At 42.3% G+C, this 21,782-nt stretch overlaps 2 protein-coding genes across 2 annotated transcripts in view; one reads left to right on the plus strand and one right to left on the minus strand.

Annotated features, from left to right (window-relative positions):
• On the plus strand, positions 1 to 11,366 carry LOC120047164 (nestin-like). The gene is made up of 4 exons (XM_038992695.1): positions 1 to 816; positions 1,709 to 1,833; positions 5,106 to 5,179; positions 7,494 to 11,366. The coding sequence occupies exons 1-4, from the start codon at positions 1 to 3 to the stop codon at positions 10,442 to 10,444; spliced, it is 3,966 nt and encodes a 1,321-aa protein (XP_038848623.1). The 3' UTR covers positions 10,445 to 11,366.
• Positions 11,367 to 14,984: 3,618 nt separating this feature from the next.
• LOC120048411 (myocyte-specific enhancer factor 2D homolog) overlaps positions 14,985 to 21,782 on the minus strand; it is a 69,378-nt gene continuing 62,580 nt past the window's right edge. The window contains exon 10 of the mRNA XM_038994364.1: positions 14,985 to 18,694. Coding sequence (XP_038850292.1) covers positions 18,271 to 18,694 — 424 coding nt within the window. The 3' untranslated portion in view covers positions 14,985 to 18,270. The remainder of the gene's footprint in view (positions 18,695 to 21,782) is intronic.

A 21,782-nucleotide genomic window follows, 5' to 3' on the forward strand; every position in this document is an offset into this window, starting at 1 on the left:
ATGGAGCTCCACCGCCTCCGACACCACCACAGCCACCGGACCGACGACAAGCTCCAGATGCTGAACCTCAACCAACGCCTGGAGACCTACCTGGGCCGAGTGAGGCTGCTGGAGGAGGAGAACAAGCTACTATGCCAGGAGATCCAGGCCCTGAGGGGCAGCGGCCAGGGGGGGCGGATGGGCCTGGAGGACAAGCTGAGCCTGGCCAGGCAAGAGGTAGAGGAAGCCTGGAGGGAGAAGGATCAGGTGGAGCTGGAGCTAGGGAGCCTGGGTGAAGAGCTCCAAGTCCTGGGGCTGCAGAGACAGTGGGAGGCGGACGCCCATGGGGAGGTAAAGAAGAAGCTGGCAGACAGCAGGAAGCAGATGGAGGAGGAGAGGAGGGCTCAGATCTGGTTAAGAGAGAAGGTGAGCCAGCTAGAGAAACAAATCCAGTTCCAGATACAAACCCACCAGGAAGATGTTGCCGGCTTCCAGGCAACACTAATCCATGTCAGACCTGCACTGCCACCCCCTCCACCCCAAACGGGAACCCAGCTGCCCAGCCTCCAGGAGCTGGGTGAGGAGTACTCCCAGATGGCTGTCAGGGCGTGGCATGAGGCAGCCATGGTGTTTCAGGGCCAGGTGGACAGCCTGGACGAGTCTCTAAACCAGGCCAGAACCCGGTTGGCTCAGGTGGGCCAGGAGAAGATTGAGAGCCAGCTGAAACTTCAGGCCCTGGAGAACGAGCTGCAATCAGCCCAGGATAGAAGGCAGTGTCTGGAGAGGAGTGTGGCCAAACAAAGAGACAGGCAGAGGCAAGAGATACAAAACCTGCAGGTAAGAACAGTTAAAGTAGCCGACCCTGGTCTTTGGTGTGGGCGTATTTATGGGTGTGGGTTTATTCATGTCAATATCTCATAGGTAACTTTGTTAACAGTGTCATTTGCCAATTCAATCATAAAACAGTATCAATTAGATTATTTAGAACTTCTGTTCACCTGAACTGAGACTGAAGCCATAAAAGTGAGATTCCTAACCATACTATTAAATTCCATATCGAGTGAGGCTTTAATAATCATGCATTGTTTAAAACGTCTTGAGTGTGTTGTCTGAATGTGACTGCTGTCTGGGATTTAGGACCTTCTAATGATTTCAGTCCAAAGACAAATTACAATGTGCTTGTTGTGTATCTTGCCAGTTAATCAAGACAGCTAAAGCTGCTTCCAGTTGAGCAAACCAGAGCAAAACAAAACGTTTCAAATGTCAGTCATAGCAGAATGTTTTTCAAATGGACATGGCCGAAAATAAAAACAGGAACAATATGGTAATTTTATTAAAACAAGGTGTTTTTGTCCAAATGAGTCTGATATCTATGACGTAGAAACATACCAACACAGTATCTCTGAGAAGGCTTATATTGTGCTCCCTTTCATTTGAAATGCTAATGAAATGTTTGGACAGAAACAGCATGTTGGACTGGCATAGGCTGGGGCTCTGGGAATTAGTTCCAGGTCATCATTTATCCAGAAAGGTCAAAAATCCACACTGGGGCCCAACCATAAGATGCAGGGAACACAACATTGAACATTCTATGTTCTATGCTGGGCATAAGCTCTTGCCATGGGACCAGGAACCATAATTCGGTGCCTTCAATACCTGTTCATGTGCTATGGTTGGATAACATCAATGCCATTTCCAATCAATTCTCTTCCCTTTTCCTGTTCCACAGGCCCATCTGGACGTGTTGGAGATGGAGAAGGGGGCGCTGGGAAATCAGATTGACACTCTCCTGACAGAAAGTAGGGGTCTGCTGCAGCTGAAGATGTCTCTAGGCATGGAGGTGGCCACATACAGGTACGGTACATGTCACAGTACATACAGGCGTATGAAAAAGTTTGGGCACCTCTCTGAGGCTGCATAATAATTTACTCTGTCGTCACAGAAAATGATCACAGTGGCATGCCATTCATTTTCTAATAAAAGCTGAGTACTGGGGTATTGTCCAGACAAAGATTTTTAGTGTAGCAATATTAAGTTGTATGAAATTAAATCAAATGTGAAAAATAGGCTATGCAAATATGTGGGCACCCTTGTCATTCTGTTGATTTGAATACCTGTAACTACTTAGCACTGATTAATTGGAACACACAATTGGTTTGGTGAGCTCATTAAGCCTTGAACTTCATAGACAAGTGCATCCAATCATGAGAAAAGGTATTTAAGGTGGCCAATTGCAAGTTGTTCTCTTTGACTCTCCTCTGAAGAGTGGCAACATGGGGGCCTCAAAACAACTCTCAAATGACCTGAAAACAAAGATTGTTCAACATTATGGTTTAGAGGAAAGCTACAAAAAGCTATCGCAGAGATTTAAGCTGTCAGTGTCCACTGTGAGGAACATAGTGAGGAAATGGAAGACCACAGGCACAGTTCTTGTTAAGGCCAGAAGTGGCAGGCCAAGTAAAATATCGGAGAGGCAAAGGCGAAGGATGGTGAGAACGGTCAAAAACAGCCGACAGACCACCTCCAAAGACCTACAACATCATCTTGCTGCAGATGGTGTCACTGTGCATCGTTCAACAATTCAGCGCACTTTGCACAAGGAGAAGCTGTATGGGAGAGTGATGCGGAAGAAGCCTTTTCTGCACACAAGCCACAAACAGAGTCGCTTGAGGTATGCAAACGCACATTTGGACAAGCCAGCTTCATTTTGGAATAAGGTGCTGTGGACTGATGAAACAAAGATTGAGTTATTTGGTCATAACAAGGGACGTTATGCATGGCGGCAAAAGAACACAGCGTTCCAAGAAAAACACTTGTTACCCACAGTAAAATTTGGTGGGGGTTCCATCATGCTGTGGGGCTGTGTGGCCAGTGCCGGTACTGGGAATCTTGTTAAAGTTGAGGGTCGCATGGATTCCACTCAATATCAGCAGATTCTTGGGAAGAATGTTGAAGAATCAGTCACAAAGTTGAAGTTACGCCGGCGCTGGATATTTCAACAAGACAACGACCCAAAACACTGCTCAAAATCTACCCGGGAATTTATGCAGAGGAACAAGTACAATGTTCTGGACTGGCCATCCCAGTCCCCAGACCTGAATATCATTGAGAATCTGTGGGATGATTTGAAGCGGGCTGTCCATGCTCGGCAACCATCAAACCTAACTGAACTGGAGATGTTTTGTAAGGAGGAATGGTCCAAAATACCTTCATCCAGAATCCAGACACTCATTAGAGGCTATGGGAAGCGTCTAGAGGCTGTTATTTTAGCAAAAGTAGGCTCTACTAAATATTGATGTGATTTTTCTATTGGGGTGCCCAAATTTATGCACCTGTCTAATTTTGTTTTGATGCATATTGCACATTTTCTGTTAATCCAATAAACCTCATTTCACTACTGAAATATTACTGTGTCCATCAGTTATTTGATAGATCAAAATGAAATTGCTGATCCAAACACCCAATTATTTATAAATGGAAATCATGGAAATTGTCAGGGGTGCCCAAACTTTTTAATACGACTGTATATCAGAAGCTACAGTACCTCTCTCATCATATCTTTAGCACGAAACTATAGACATTTTGGGCCAAATGCTAAAGGGTAACTAGTAAATCATGCATTGATGTCAATTGGAGCTTTGCTTGAAAACATTACTTGTATACAAGGATCTCAAGTTGGACGTCAGTCTTAACTAACTTGTTTTCCTTGTATGTTTATCTTCACAACCACTGATCGGATAGACCATGACAGATGAAAGTATGTTGATGGCCATCCATCCAGTTATTTTACTTATCAACTGTAGAGGGAAAGGAGACAAGGCGAGGAAGCCATGAAAGACTATTGGCACACAGCCAAAGGTGATGAGGTAGTGTCATTTTTTTATGTAAGCGAGGCGTGGGAAGGTTCAAATAAAGGTGTCACCTCAAGTTGGTTTGAACATGCTCTGATGAAGGCGGCAACAGCTGAAAAAGCGACACCAAGCCCACGTATGTTTGATGTCTGCAAAAAAGCCTGTCGATCAGAATATGCAAATTAAGGCAAATGTCGCAATCATCCCATCTTCACTACTATCTTCCTCTTCTTTTCCAATAGTTCTTTTCCAAACATGTTCTTTTTTTAAAAACTTTTCTACCGATTTGTGAGAAAGCCATCATTATTAGCCCCATGTTATTAGCCCCATTTATCACATTCAAAGATGGCTTTTCAACTGGAAGTTCAGACTGAGCCCCATCACCCCTCCCCCTGTGAGAATGTGGAACAATATGTAGATGTCCAAGGCCTGTTGTCCAATAGGGCTCAGCCGTCTGGCCCAAAGGTCATCCCCTTGAAAAGGCCCGTCTCAGCTGTCTTGAGCAGGGTAACTTTATATGGGCCTTTCTCTTTCCCTTGATCTCTTCCCCCTCCATAGTGACCCCAAGGTATCAGCAGGGAATGACCAACGTATGAGCTATGGGAGTCTAGAGGAACAGGAACAAGAAGCAGGGGGAGAAGCAGAGAGCAAGTCTCAAAGAGATTTGTTAAATGCATCAAATTCATATTATCGGCACCTATACAGTACATCCCAACGCGCAATAGAACACATTGAGCAACACTTGGAATGTAATTCTGGGATCATATTGGGATATTCATGTGCACCAGTTTATAAGTATTTCTAAGTATTGTTTCATTAGAGATGCTGGTTTGAATGTGTGTTGGAATGGGCATGGTCCACATCTGTGAATACAAATGGTATTAGTTCTGCTTGGGCTAATCAGAATGTCAGGGCGTGCATGCCTGTATTTTAGGCTGTGAGTATGTGAGAGGGGGAATTGATGGCAGTGGTATACACAGCAGATGGTTTGTCAATGACAATGTCGTCCCCACATTTCCATAACAACAGATCTCATGTTGGCAACAAAAGCCCTCCCACTTCGCTCCTCTCACCCCAGCCTATGACACATCATTTCAGAATACCCCCTAGTGTGGCCAAAGTAAAAATTATTTTGGTTATTCGTCACATTAGTATTCAAGCTGCTTCTAACCAGGACATAAGATTTTCTAGATAGTGTTGCAAAAAAATATATTACATCACTTTCCCTTTTATGAATCCTTCTCTCGTTTGTCTGTGTCTGCTCTTTTCCTTCAGAGCTTTACTGGACAATGAAAGTCTGAAGGGGGATTTCTCTTCAACAAATCAGCTAAGGAGTACCTACATCTCTGGTAAAGGATCACTTCATACAGGAATCAACCAGCTAGATCAGTGACTGTGTTGTAGTACAACATGATATTGATAGGTGTCAAAGCCAACACCTACATGACATGTACTCCTGTTACTGTATAATTGTACTGTAAACCAAAAGGCATCTTCCTCATACTTAAGGTGGGCAAGTCCTGACTCTGTATTGTACCGTGTATATATTCACATTAGACCAAAACAAGTGGGGGATGGGGTGGGTTGGTTAGGGGGCTGAGCTAGGCGCTTTGTGCTCTGTAACGCAAGCTACCTAGAGTCCCCAAAGGTCATTGAGCCATATGGCTTAGCTTTCCGGTAATTCAGACTGGAGGGGAAGGAAGTCATGATCAATATCTCTCCATTACTGTCTAACCTCTGTTCAGGAGAACATGTATCCTAATATTGCCTTTGAGATGGGGTTTCGAGATCTCTGTCAACCTAAGATAAAACTGAAGACATTTTGGAATAGACAGAGATTGTAAGACAAAAAGCAATCAAAGCATTGGTGAATGTTTCCTGGTATTGTTAAGATTGTCAGTGTCATTTCAACCTTAATGATGTCTATCTACGATAGTCCCTGGCCTGTGGCCTACCCAGTACCATTATGTATGGTGTACCTATTCAATAATCTTCCTATGTCATTCACAGATGGAGTGCCCAGCTCTCGAGGGGTTAAACAAAGCTTCCAGACACAGCTGGCTACCAGTCACATGATCAGGCCCATCTCTACCATCCATAGAGCAAGCCCACAATCCAATGTAACAATGATGTCCGCATCACCAATCTGGACTCAGAATCGGGTAACCCTGAACAAAACACCTGAGAGTTGTCGAAAGACAGAAGAAGAGCATATTGACTTTGGCGTAGGGTCCAACCACCAGGTAAGTTGTTCAACGCCTTACCCCAAAGTACCACAGGACGGAATTTCAGTCGACCACTTCAGACCCCAAGATATCCATAAAGAAGTCAACTATGCTGAGCCTCTCTCACCTCCCACTGAAGAGGCAGGAGCTGATGTTATATCTTTGCTTGGATCTGACCATAAGGAACAATCCATGTGGGATATGGAAAAGGAGGAAGAGGATCAGAACATAGTCAGAACCTGGGTTGCTGAAGACAAACCCGTTCTGGAATCTGCCATGAGTCACCAGGTTGAGACCAGCTTCAGTATGCCAGCTGTGTTCAGCACTGATGCTCAAGAGCTCTACAGCCCTTCAGTGAGCTATGAGAGAGCAGGTTCGGTGACAGGGGCACATTCTGCTTTCTCAGCGAATGATGATAATGATGTACCTTTAGAAACGTCTTTTGAAAAAGAGGAACCTCTACTAGATATGCCTTACGGTCCCATGAATGCATCGGAGGAAAGAGATCTTGAAACAGCAAAGAAAGATGCTGAATGGGCGGGAAATGAAGGCTTGGAATCTGAAACTAAATCAGTGCTAGAACAAGCATTTGAGTATGGGGCGGGGAAAAGTTACAACAAGCCAATAGAGTTTAACCAAGAGGACAATATGTCATATGAATCTACTCAAGCCTCCCACGGTTTAGAAGAGGCATTTTGCCATGTTAAAAGACTGGAGGAAGATGTTATTAATCTCCCAAACGAGGATGAAAATGATATGTCTAACAAACATGAGGAGCAATTGGAAGATGAATGGCACCCCTATGGGTATGGTAAGGATGATTGTGAAAGATCGGGAGGATTCAATAAGGAAAATGATATGACAGAAAGAATCGGCGAGTTCAACCAAGAGAGTATTATTAATCTCACAAAAGAGGAGGATGAAAATGATATGTCTAACAAAGATGAAGATCAATTGGAAGATGAATTGCACCCCTATGGGTATGGTAAGGATGATTGTGAAAGATCGGGAGGATTCAATAAGGAAAATGACATGACAGAAAGAATCGATAAGTTCAACCAAGAGGAGATTATCTCACATGAATCTGCTCAAGCTTCTCACTGGTCAGAAGAGGTATTTCACCATGTTGAAAGAGTGGAGGAAGGTGACATAAATTTCACAAAAGGGGATGATGAAAATGATATGTCTAACAGACGTGAGGAACAACATGCACTGAACCCCAATGGGGATGTAAAGGATGAATGGGATAGAGTGGGAGGTTACGATGAAGAGAATAGAATTGGAGAAAGAATGGATGATTGGAAAGAAGGAAAGGATCATGTGAAAGAGGAAGAGACGTGGAATAACAGAGAAACCCAACCCAATCGGTCTGATCAAGAGTATATACCTTCAAATGTAGAGAAACTGAATCAATTTGAGCAAGAGCAAATACCTTCAGGCAGAGAGAAACTGAATATATCCGACAATGACAAAGAGGATCACGATGAGGCAAACTACTGTCAAAATAATTCTGTTTCATGGAGGGCTGAGCTAGAAGGCGACAGCTATGCTCAGGACAACACACTAGCCGACACACACCCCCTGATCCGTTACAAGAGTGACGAGACGGATGTCAACACTCAGGCTTCACACATGGGCGAAAGTGACTCCAGTGATGGTGAAGAGGACAGGGAGGTTTGCCAGACAGGAACAGACACCTGTGGCGAAGGCAAGTCCAAACAGTTTGACACCATGGAGTATCTGTATGAAGAGTCAGAAGGAGACGTCATAGATCAGGAAAGTAACATGGGCTCCACTCACCAAGAGGACACGGATGCTAGCCAAACAAAGGAGCATGCTACACAGGAGAACGATGAGGAGAATGCTGTAGATCAGTTAATTCAGGAGGCAGAAGAGGAGCAATCTTATGAGGAACTTACAGAACCTGGAGAGTACTCCATGGTGTGCTCTGATGAGGACTATAATGAAGAAAGAATTGATAGATTGGTGGAGCAAGAGCTAGAGAATTTATCTATATCCAGTTACAGTGAACACTTTACTGGGCAGATGATTGAGAGCGAGTCAGTACTGAGTCTCCAAATTGAGTCTCACACTGAACTTGCCCAGACACAAGACATATTATACAGTGAGGAGGTAGAGCAGATACACTCAGAGAGACTGAATCAATCTGAGCAAGAGCATATACCCTCAGGCGGAGAGAAACTGAATCTATATGTGCAAGAACACATTCCATCAGACGGAGAGAAACTGAATCAATCTGAACAAGAGAATATACCTTCAGGAGGAGAGAAACTGAATCAGTCCGAGGCAGAGGATATAACTTCAGGCGGAGAGACACTGGATATATGTGAGCAAGAACATATACCCTCAGACAGAGAAAAAATGTATCAATTCGAGCCAGAGCATGTACCTTCAAACGGAGAGAAACTGAATCAATCTGAGCAAGAAAATATACCTTTAGGTGGAGAGAGAATTAATCAATCTGAACAACAGTATATCATTTCAAGCGAAGAGAAACTGAATCAGTCTGAGCAAGAGAATATACCTTCAGGCGGAGAGAAACTGAATCAATCTGAGCAAGAGAATATACCCTCAGGCGGAGAGAAACTGAATCAATCCGAGACAGAGGATATAACTTCAGGCGGAGAGACACTGGATATATGTGAGCAAGAGAATATACCCTCAGACGGAGAGAAACTGAATCAATCTGAGCAAGAGAATATACCCTCAGACGGAGAGAAAATGAATCAATCTGAGCAAGAGAATATACCCTCAGACGGAGAGAAAATGAATCAATCTGAGCAAGAGAATATACCCTCAGGCGGAGAGAAACTGAATCAATCCGAGACAGAGGATATAACTTCAGGCGGAGAGACACTGGATATATGTGAGCAAGAACATATACCCTCAGACAGAGAGAAAATGAATCAATCAGAGCCAAAGTATATACCTTCAGGCGGAGAGAAACTGAATCAATCCGAGCAAGAGAATATACCTTTAGGCGGAGAGAAACTGAATCAATCCGAGCCAGAGTACATAACTTCAGGCGGAGAGAAACTGAATCTATATGCGCAAGAACACATACCCTCAGACGGAGAGAAAATGAATCCATCCGAGTCCGAGTATACACCTTTAGGCGGAGAGAAACTGAATCAATCCAAGCCAGAGTACATAACTTCAGGCGGAGAGAAACCGAATCAATCCAAGCAAGAGAATATACCTTTAGGCGGAGAGAAACTGAATCAATCCAAGCAAGAGAATATACCTTTAGGCGGAGAGAAACTGAATCAATCCGAGCCAGAGTATATACCTTCAGGCGGAGAGAAACTGAATCAGTCTGAGCAAGAGAATATACCTTCAGGCGGAGAGAAACTGAATCAGTCTGAGCAAGAGAATATACATTCAGGCGGAGAGAAACTGAATCAGTCTGAGCAAGAGTGTATTTCCTCAGAGGTTATGTATTCGGTGCACTCTAGGATTCTATTGACATCTGAACACACATCTCTTAGAGAAAGTTCAGGAGAAATATCCAAAGAAGAATATTTGGCTCAAGGTAAGGTATTCAGTGGGGGACTGGGAACTGAAGCTGTATCAGACAAAATAGAAGGACAGGATGACCAGAACCTTTCTATGCTGACTCATGTAGACTTCACTGAAAGCCATTCTATCTACAGCAGTTTAAACAGCAGGCCTGAGAGTCAAACCAACATGAACAACTTGGATATAGAAGAGTCCAACAGCACAGATGATGAGTCTCCAAATGCAAGCCAGTATTTGCAACCTGTCACCAAAGCAAATCTAACTGCAGATCAGGAAGACTTGTTAGATGCGGCGGTCTCTCACTATAAGGATTGCAATCCTCTTATTGAACATTCTGCAGAGGAGGTCACTAGCTATCAGGCAAGTAATGAATGTCTTCAGACAGATGAATGGGAAGTCTTAGAAAGTCCAAACAAACACCTAGAATCTGGAGATCCTTTTGCAGGTCACAAGAGAGAATCCGAGAGATCATCCAAAACTGACAGCGAAGGCCGGGACCTCCACAGCTTCCTCAGCTCTGGTGTACACAACAACTTCTGGGGTTCCAATCTGGAGACAGGAACCCCCTATCAACTGGATGAGCCATATGACCATGTGACCGAGCTACCCAATCAGAACCTAGCCTTGGCTAACAACCTAACCTGGGTGGATTTGGAGAATCCACAGGCAACTAATTGGAACACAAAGATGGACAGTGACACACCTAAAGCTTCCACCCTTGAAGAAGAGGACAAACAGATGCCCTCACAGGTGAAGCAGCTGGTTTGTAGAGATGTGGTAGAGGGTGTGAATGTTACTTCTGAAGGTTCTGAAGATGAGGGAGACTCCTGGTCATCTGGGGAAGAATAGGAACAATTTCAGCATGGTTTCTATAAGGAGTAAAGTAGAAGTAACAAGTGTTACTGAGAGTGTAAAACTATTTACATTTTACAGGCTTTGAATTTGAGCATTGATTCACATTGATCCTCACAGTGGAAAGTAAATGAAACGATAATTTCATCCAAACATGAATGTACTATGTCACAGAATGTCATGACAATTCAGTGCTCTCCGGGATCCTTGGGATGTCCCTAACCTAAACCCTAACTATAACCATAATCCTTACCTACACAATTTAAAATGTCAACTTCAATGGGGTAGGGACGTCCCAAGGATGCGAGATAGCACAGAGCGTCAAATATTTATGCTGTTTTCAAAAACCAAAGTTGTGCTTTGGTGCCTTGGTGCCTTGGTGCCTTGGTGCCACCCTGGTACACCACCAGTGTACCTACTCCATTTCAAGACATTGAGGGCCATTTCTTGTAAGTTTTACAAATTGATGTTTGAATAGCATTTTTTTTTTTTTGCCACCCCCCCCCCTTTGAAGAACAAAAGTAACTTAATTAAAAACCAAAGAAAGGACATTTGAAAGTCAAAGCATTCTGAACTGCCATTAATTGATAGTTGATTTGATTGCACTGATTGAAGGAAATCAATTCGAGCAAAAGTGAGAACCAAGGTATTTCACTGCACAAGACCTTGTTTTTTCTAGTAGCAACTTTTATCTTAACATCTTACGTCCATTTGATAAGGACTCCAGTTGATATATACAGTGCCTTCAGAAAGTATTCATACCCCTTGACTTACTCCATTGAATAGTGTTATTTATGATTATAATTTGATATTTCAACTCACACACTACAAGCAGCAAATCAAAATGTATTAGTCACCTGCGCCGAATACAACAGGTGGTAGACCTTACAGTGAAATGCTTACTTACGAGCCCCTAACCGACAGTGCCTGTTTAAAAAAATACAGATAATAATAAGAGATAAAAGTAACAAGTAATTAAAGAGGAGCAGTAAAAAATATCAATATATACAGGGGGGTGCCGGTACAGAGTCAATGTGCAAGGGCACCGGTTAGTTGAGGTAGTATGTAGATGTAGGTAGGGTTAATTAAAGTGACTGTGCATAGATGACAACAGAGAGTAGCAGTGGTGTGGAGAGGGGGGGGGGGGCGGCAATGTGAATAGTCTGGGTAGCCATTTGTCTAGATGTTCAGCAGTGCATGGTTTGAAATCCTAGAAGAACAGTTTGCCTTCATTTTATTAAAGCGTTTCACAATACAGTGTCACAACGTATAACTAACATACAATGAAACATGGTACCATATTAGTTATGCTTTGTTCACGATTACGGCAAAATAAACTTGTGTTGTTTTTTTGGCTAGTGTTCTCTCTGTAGAAATGCACAAAAAAAACATACATGGAAAAATAAAACAAATTGACAAATATGTTTTATAATTTTATTTTTGCTTAAGAACTGTGTATGACTTATTTCATGATGCATGTTTGATATTACTCTACATAGAAATATTTACAAAAAGCTTTTGAAAATTGAAGGGAGAAAAACAGAAATATAAACAAATAAACACACTACTGTCCATTTTATTGTTTTATTTAACTAGACAAGTCAGTTAAGAAACGATCAGTTATTCTACAATGACGGTCTATTATCCAGTAGTCTCTTCTGATAGAGGAAAGACCAGCGCACAACGGGTTCCGAGAATAAATATCCAGTGTCTGTTGAAATCTGGATGAAGCTCAGAGGAAAGTATACCCTTAGACCAGGCCAAGAAAACAGCTGGCTTCTCCCTCAGCATCTATCCGTTTCCTCTGTGTATTACATTAAAGTGAGTGAGACCCAGGGGCGGTGTGGGAGGTGAGATTTGGCACCATCCCAGCTTTACTGACCTCAAAAGCAGGCTAGCTAACAAAGCCGCACTGGGCCCTCCATAACAAACAACCATCCCATGGGAAGACCGAGGGATAAAATAGGCAACAAGGAACAATGGATGACCTCACCTCCTCCTCTTCCCGCCTCCTTTCCCCCTTTTTTGTCATTCATGAGTCAGTTTTCAGAACAATGTTGGCTATTTTAGCTGCCGGTTGCCTGCTCACTGCCCAAATCTGTGCAATGACTGATTGAATAAAGGGGGGAACCACAGCCATTCACAGAGAGAAAGGCTGGGTGCTGGAATGGCATTACGGCAGCTGTCTGGCATGCTCTTATTCTCTAACGTCTATGGCTCCTAGTCAGCCTTATAACTAGCTATGACAATACAACTTTATATATTCAGTTCGGGGAATAAGAATAAACTAACTAGGTTATATAGGCACAAGATGATCTACAGTATATGAAATAACAATAATTATATAAAGAGATGTTGTGGATGGACAAGCTATGTCTATCCCAGGAACACATGCCCAGTGCTATTAATAGAAGAATAGTTTCCTGACAAACAGCCAGGATGACCATATCTGATGCAAGAGGCTGAAAGTGCTTGGTCACTATGTCCGGCTGCGACCAGAGGCTCCATTTCAGCTGGGCCATTCTGGCTAACATGGGGGGAGGGGCTCAGCTGCAGGGCTGGTGTGTGTGTGAATTTGACACAGGAGGGATGTAAAACTATACCAGCTCTCTATAGGGAGTGTGTTTGCTCTCCTTCAACAACCATCTGTCATCCATTATTCCCTTTCTGTTGATTTACTCCATGTGATGGAAGACCTGTAAAATCAGACGGAGGAAGGGGTGGCTCCTTAGCTGGTCTTCCTTTTCTCTGCTAAATGTTCAACTGGCCCACCCCTTGCAAACAATGGGCTATAAGGAAGAGAAATGTTAGACGTGCCATGTTGTAAACAGAGTAGAAAAATATATTCAATCAGTGCAACCTGATGCATATACAGTATGTACTCGTTCTATTAGACTCAAATAATTGTATGAATACATCACTAAGGACAAGTGCCACTTACCAAGGACAAACAAATGACAACGCACTTTAGACAGAGCCGCTTCTGACAGGGTTTGGCTCCAGCTGCTATCTCACAACCACATCAGCTGCTCCATAGAATGTGTGAATCATTCTCACATAAAAAGGTCCCCTTATGATGAGATAAGGTCATGTATGGCAATCAGCAACAGTGTAACAGAAATAATCACACACGTCCAGCCAATGACCTTGATTGCAATAGTGGAGCCACACCCTGGCTCATCCCTGGCCACGTGACACACACACACACACACACAAACACACAACGTAGCTTGCTCTCCGTAAATAGTGATAAAAGGATGATATATACGCAGGTTGGCGTTTATTGTCATGAGTCTTGTCCTGGAGGCAGAACTGAGTGATTTCCCCTTAGGCCAGCTGCAAAGTCAAAATTGGCTAAATTGTAATAATTGATGAAAACAATTATATTTTTGGTCTTCATTTAAGGTTAGGCATTAGGGTTAGCAGTGTGGTTAAGGTTAGGTTTCAAATCAGATTGTATTACTTTGTGGCTGCGCCAGCTAAACTACAGAGCTGCCTCCAAAATAAGATTCATGACAAAAAACGCTAACCTGCGAGGTATACTGCCACAGACTGAGTGGTCTGGATTATACATGATTATTAGTTGGCCATTGCCACTGGAGACAGAAGTGTGTGTCTGAGACATGTGCTCATGGGCCACACAGGACAGAACAGCTGCCACTTCCAGCTGCCACTATGGTCAACTGTCTGGAGGAGGGGAAAATACACCCCCACCACATCGCTCCAATCCTCTTGTCTCATTACTTCATCTCTCTCATTCAGAAAATTGGGACTCAACAGGGTCTTATTTATTAAATATTTATTTACTGTGCAATTTAAATGTCCAATGATGCATTTAGAAACTGAAATCTTGCACTTCTTTAAATAAGTAGAGATTATGTCAGTGGAAAAGTTAGCATGCAATGAATAGACGCCTCAATACAATATTTCTCCATTAGAACTCTTCCAAGTCTCTCCTTCCAAGTTCATTTGGCTTTCTCTTTTCCTTCCATGACAGTTATGATTTAGAAACAGAGGAATTTTATATCAACATTAGTTTTATTTGTATTAATCTTAGTTATGTCATTGAAATACCGTGGCGTAGTGTCTCACATAACATGCAGTTTAAGTCAGTTTATCACTTCGCTTGCGAAAAAGGGAATGCTTTAAATGTGATTCGATATAATAAATGATTTCTAGAAACATTTCCATTTTGTAAAACTAAGAAAAAACAGAACAAATTTGGTTTAGGTTTCGGCTTAAAATAATTCAGTAGATCTGAACACGTGATAATGATGCCCAAAGCATTACCAGCACATGTGATGACATCTTATGGTGAAAATACATCATTCCACTTCACAGATCTCTGGCAATTTATAAACTACTCTCTCAACAGTCCCATATTTTTTGTCACTTACCAAACATAGCTGATAAATCACGTTTCAGAAAACTTTTTTCAGAAAACAAGTTTGTATTGATAAATGATCAAATGTTTTGATGGTGAACAACACAAATGCACATTCTAATGTAAATCATAATAATAACAAACCAAAACCTCTTTGTAGGTCAACTTGTCTATTTAATATATAAAATACGATAAAACATAAGCAAAAAGGGGAGGGTAAGAAGGGACAAATGGATACTTTGGTACAATAACAAACACTTTTTTTGTAAAAGCAGTATAGAATTTGTAATAACATCAGTGCATACTTTATTTATGAAAATATACACAAATTGTATATCATTCTCCAAAAACAACAAAAAAACGTAATTTTGTTTACAACAAAAAGCAGACTAGCCGAACACAATATATTAGCTATAATAGTACTTTTTTCTTCAATTTCTATTTTATTTCTGTGTGATGTATATTCTTATTGATATTACATTTCATATGTATTTCCTATAATATGATTCATTCTTTTTTTGTGTTACGCCCATGCATTGACATCTTTGTGTCTGGTCAGAAATAAATTAAATGTGTCTTGTCCTCACTTTACTATCTGTAGACTAAGTTTTGTACATTGCAGCATTGAACTGGTTATTATATTAAACTTGTTTACCACCTTTCATGATCGCACATGTACTAATATTACTACAGCGGTTTTGTTTTACGTCATAAATCGTGCAATTTTAGTACACCCTTTGAAGAAAAAACAAAATGAAAAATGAAAACAAAACAAAAATATATTTATATATAATAAAATAAAATTCAAATAAAACAAGATTCCTAACCTACACAAAACCGCAAAAAATTAAATTGCCTTTTCTATATCATCATTACAATTACCATCGATGGTCACAATAATGATAATATTAACAGTAATAATAGCAATTATCATAGAACAATTATAATAAAAACAGACAATAGAACTGTCACCAGCACAAATTAACACTGGAAAGTGAGATTCTCTAAACATCATTCATTATACATGGGGAATATGGGGGCGCAGGTTAACTATTGTCATGACGATTGTCTTTTCATTTGTGATTACAGTGACCCTTAGTGTTGTTCTGAGATAATGTCAGGGCTTTATACAACACCTCGATTGGCCAGCGTCCAGAGTACTAACCAACCCCATCGTCTGCTTCCGCTAGTCACCATTTAGTCTAGGTATGAAACATCTCTTCATGGCATGTGGCCCTATTCAAGACATAGCTACCATTATTATAAAAAAACATCAGGGTCAACGTTTTGTTCAAAGCTCAGGACACAACAGTCTTACAGTCTAAGGGTGTGTGAATATGCCGGCAGGCGTGATCTCTCTCTCTCTCTCTCTGCCATCCGCCTCTAGACGATCGTCTAGACTCCTGACGAGTCAGGCTGCACAATCCCTACGGCAACAACTACAACGATATAAAACGATAAAGAGCCAATGGGAGGTCATTTGAACCTGTTCTGGACAGAGTGCAGAGTATATGCGAATATGGTGTTTGAGTGTGTGGAGCAATGAGGCGTTTTGGCAGAAAATTGATAGTGGCAGGGGTCAAATGAGCGTGAGATGGACTTGTCTTAAGTCACTGGTAGGGAGCGGTCGAGTTCACACCACGGTTCAATGAGTGAAATGCTGTAATTAATTAATGTGGCCAGGGAACTCTCCTCTAACAGAAAGCACAGGGGATACTTGTCTGGCTAATGTGTGTAAATGTGTTTGTGTGTGTGTTGAATGAGTTTGACGTGCCTGAGGACATGCAGACATGACTGTCCCTTTCTGGAGGACACCTGGCTTTTAAAGAGAGGGGGCATTTTGGGGGCTTGGGGGGAGGAAGAGGTTAAAGTGCGCTCCGTCAGAGTACTAACCACTGCTCACTCAAACAGTCCAATCCACTGCTACTTCCTTTTCTGTCCCTCTAGCACCCTCACTTGGCTTTGCAACCTAGTACACTTATGTACACACACATAAATAGAAAGACAGATCCACTGAGAATCAACACATTAGCTTTTAGGGATATCCTGCTGAACATATGTGAACATATATATCTATATACAATCCCTGTCGTCTATCGTTTTCTCTGCATCATATGCAGTTCATCACTTACTCTCAAGATCTGCTATCGCTGCTGTTTAAATATATATTTATATGCTCTATATGTTACCCTCAAAAAACGATGTCCCTGCTATACAAAAGCCATACAGAAGGAAACAGAACAAATTGCTTATATACACAGTTCTTCACTTTTTCTCCCAGTTTACATCTCCTATTCAGAGCCTTCTGAAACACAGGCATTGTTTAACAACAACATTTTTTGTGTGTGAGTTTGGATGGATTTGAGCGTGGGGAAAATTGAAAAGTCAAGAAGGTAGTAAAAAAAACACAAAAAGAGCATTTGAAATAAATATCACAGAACAGGAAACACACGCAGCATCTGAAGTTGATCGGTAGGTATCTGTAGCATGTGTCATAGAGCTAGGGCAGCCCTTCCCTGATAAAACAGTATTTGACCTAGATAAGGTATCGATGTTTCAGATTAAACAGCTATTTGCATGGTTCTGATTAAATACCTGGCTAAAACTAAACAAAACAAGGATCATCCACTTTAGAAGAGTAAAACCGGTCTTCTAAAATGGATAGCTAATCAGTTTGACTCCGTGAATTTTGGGTTCTCAAATCTAAAACAGAAATGTTAATAGAAATTTAAAGATGGTTGATGGACAACAGTCAGACAGAGAGGACATAATATTTAAAAAAAAAACAGTTAAAATCTCATTCACCAATCTCATACTCTTTACAAAAACACCAAAAGCTGGATATAACAGTGCCACTGGGCAGATACAAAGAAGTGGATTCATTTTGGTTGTTCTACTGTTTCTCAACAGAGCAGTGCAGCTGGACTAGAGACCTACTGTGGATAAAAGACAGGAGGATACCAGGTGTGTATTATGTGATGTAGAGGGTGAAGAGAAAACCCAGCAAAGCCATTAGTCAGTCAATAATCAGTCAGTTTTCTAGCTGCTCTCTCTCCCTTCAAAACGAAAAGGAGACCGAGCCAGCTTGAACAAAAGAGAAGTCATTCATTCCAATCCTAATCTTGTCCAACACACTATGTTGACATGTAATCCCTGGTTCGGTGACTCTGCCCCTATAGAGGGTGTTTGTGTGAAAGTGTGTGTGTGTGTTTAGTACAATATAGTGTAAAACAGTATGTAGCTTGTGTGTCAACGCATACATTTGTGAGAGAAAGAGTGTGTGCAAGAGTGTAAGAGCATGCGCAAATGGGTGAGTCCGGTGCATGTGTGTGTGTTTGTGTGTGGTGGAGGCATGTGTGTGAGGTCAGCATTTACTGTACATACGGTAAAAGGGTGGGGGATGGGGCATCTCTTCCCTTCACTCTCTTGTTCTACACATCTATGTGACCCAGGTGTCCAGTCTCATTCTTTTCACGTTGGCCCCCTCCTGCTCCTGCTGCTCCTGAGTGGACGAGGGCCTCAGGAGCCCCATGGCCGAGGAGGCCCCTCCCTGGTGGTGGAAGTCCTGGGCCCGCCCTTGGGCCCCATCGTCCCGGTCACCCTCGTAGGAGCTGCCGTTGCTGCTCAGGCTGCCGACGGGCGAGCGGCCCTGCAGGGTGGACGGCTCCAGGCGCAGGGCCCCTGGGTACTGGCCTGACATAGGGGCCCCTGTGATGGTCACTAGGCCCCCTCCTCCGCCACCCCCAGCTGTGGAGCACGGGGTGCTGCGGTCGCGGTTGGGTGACACGGGCTCCGACTTGATGCTGATGTTGGGGTTGGTGTTAATCGTCAGCATGGTGCCCTGAGGTAAGTGGCCCACCGGCCTGGAGGGACCGAGAAAAGAGAGAAATGGTGAGACGTGTGCTGACATCTGCTGGTCAGCCAGGGTAACTGCAACACTACTTACAAACACACATATCAACATCACCATGAACATCACTTTAAATACAGGAGCCCAGAGAGGGACCTGCTAACCAGCACACAGTGTAGTAAGCGCTGATGGAACATAGAGTCAACATCTCCACACACTAGGTTGGTGGGGGGGGGGGGGGGATCCTAGATGACAAATGTGTCAGCAAATTGAGTAGTGGAAAAACAAACAGAACCTTGCAGAGAGAAAGAATGTAAGTGTCCCTTCTATGAACTGCGTAGGTCTTCAATTCTATGTGCCGTGCTCTGTGTTCCACCCTGGGCTGACAGCTCATGTTTTCGCTAATTGCTAAGGACAGGTAATGTTTCACTGCTAAATGTGTTAGGGAACACTGTCATGACGTAGCTAAATGTTTTAGGGAACACTGTGTCATGACGTAGCTTTTAAAAGCGACTATAGGTTGAGGTTAGACACACGAACAGAGACGCAAACAGACTGGATGAAAAGGCCACACGGAAGTGCACGGTCCACAAGCCATGCAGACGGACTCTGGATTCCGAAAGACCACTCCCATGCCTTGTGCCATGTGTCCACAGTCACTTATCTTTAGCATTTAGTAACTCATGCAATTGTTCCCAGACATCTCCAACTTCACACCCCGCCAACAAGTCCCACCTGTACATTCACACAGCCCTCAGCACCCTCCCCCTCTCTCCCACACCACTCCCCTCGATTGGAAAAGCCAACTCACTTGAATCACTTCACCCTTAAATCAGATCACCCTTCAAAAAAGGTCCAACGCAGCCGTTTTCATCTCAAGATCAACTTTCTGGCTAACAATTAAATACCTTACTGGGATTGTTTTCAATTAAAATAGTCAAAAAGAAACAAACATTGCTTCTTAGCAAAGAGCAATTTCTCATGAGTGTGGAGTGGAAAACTGAAAACTAGCTGTTATTGGCAGAGAGGTTTGGACGTCACCAGGCGGTAAATTAGTGAATAGACCAATAAAAAAGATATTCACCAGGCAGGCAAAAACTCCATCCCACAAAAACAGGCAGCCATTCTTTCCCAAAAGTATTTTCAAACAGCTCTTACACTAAAAGGGCCTTTTCACAGTATTATTCCATCCTCAGTGTGGAAATATACGGTGAGCTCCGAAAGTATTGGGACAGTGACTCATTTTGTGTTGTTTTGGCTCTGTAGTCCAGCACTTTGGACTTGAAATTATACTATGAGTTTAAACTGTCAAGCTTTGATTTGAGTGTATTTTCATCCATATCGGGTGAACCGTTTAGAAATTATAGAACTTTTTGTCCCCCCATTTTAGGGGACCAAAAGTATTGGCACAAATAAGAATAGAATATATTTCTAAACACTCCTACATTCATGTGAATGCTATCATGATTACGGATAGTCCTGAATGAATCGTGAATAATTATGAGTGAGAAAGTTACAAATATTAGATCCCCAAGACATGCTAACCTCTCACCATTAGAATAACAGGGGAGGTTAGCATTCTTCGCGGGGTATGATATTTGTGTGTCTAACTTTCTCAGTGATCATTATTCACAATTCATTCAGAATTAACCCTAATCATGGTAGCATCCCCATTAATGTTGAAGTGTTTAGGAACGTATTCTATTCTTATTTAGAATAAAAGTGACTCCAAAATGATTGGTTACAAAATAAGGTGAAACAATAAAAACAATGATGTAATCATTGCGTGCTAGGAATATGGGACCAAATACCAAACTTTTAACTTCTTTAATACACATAAGTGACAGAGTGACAGAGTGACAGACAGAGAGCGATATTGAAAGGAAGAGACACAGACAGAGTGAGTTAATAGTAAACGGTTCACCAGATATGGATGAAATATATGAAATATAATTCTAAACGGTTCACCAGATATGGATGAAAATGCCCTCAAATTAAAGCTGACAGTCTGCATTTTGTCATTGTATCATTTCAAATCCAAAGTGCTGAAGTAAAGAGCCAAAACAACAAACAAAATAAATCACAGTCCAAATACTTTTTTTGCTCACTGTACATAACACACAGGTAAATCATGTTTTTGACTGCACTGGGCCTTTAAGCTAGTGTACTTCATATTATTTTATATATTCACAATTGCACAATAAAAGATGCAAGAACGTGATTCTTTACCATACAACACACACACATACTCTCGCTCATGTGCACACTCACTCCCTAAACCCTCGACTGTGTTACTCTGCCTCTATGTGCCACTTTATCAAGTGTAAGCCCGGCATTATGGACTTGTACAGGTTGATGGATTATAGTGCCACAAGTGTCCTGTTGCTATGGAGAATAATACGGTCAGAGTCAGCAGGCTGGTGACAGTGATGAAGGCCCGCTCTTCAGGCTAGCTCAGAGCGCTAACACAGCTAGCGCAGTCAGAAGCACACGGTTACAGTACAGTACAGTATAGCGCCATTTCCCAAAACCTGGTCCAGAAGGACCATTGTGTGCACAGTTTTCACATTAAACCAATCTCTCAATAAATGAGCTTAAACTGAGTTGATAGTGAGTTTCATGGATGATTATTACCAGTAGCTTCTGTTGAATAATTATTGGATCTGGTTTTAAATGAAAACCAGCATGCATGGGGGTCCTCAAAGACCAGGTTTGGGAAACAGTGCCATGCTGTGTGGCTAGTTATACACTGAAGATAGAAGAGGCTGGTGGGAGGAGCTATGGGAAGATGGGCTCATTGTAATGGCTGGAATGGATGAATGGAACGGTATCAAACACGTCAAACATTTGGAAACCACATGTTAGACTCAGTTCCATTTATTCCATTACACCCATTACAATGAGCCCATCCTTCTATAGCTCATCCCACCAGCCTCCTCTGACTGAGGAGATATACAGTACCAGCAGAGACCCTCTTCCCTGCCAAATAGCAAGTTTGATTGAGAGGCCATGCTGTAAAGGGAGGGTAAAAAAGAAAGTTTGAGAAACTAACACACGGAGGGTGATTCAGAAACCTGCTCTCCATTAATGTACATAACAGA

Source organism: Salvelinus namaycush, chromosome 5 (assembly GCF_016432855.1).
Source record: "Salvelinus namaycush isolate Seneca chromosome 5, SaNama_1.0, whole genome shotgun sequence".
Taxonomy (NCBI): domain Eukaryota; kingdom Metazoa; phylum Chordata; class Actinopteri; order Salmoniformes; family Salmonidae; genus Salvelinus; species Salvelinus namaycush.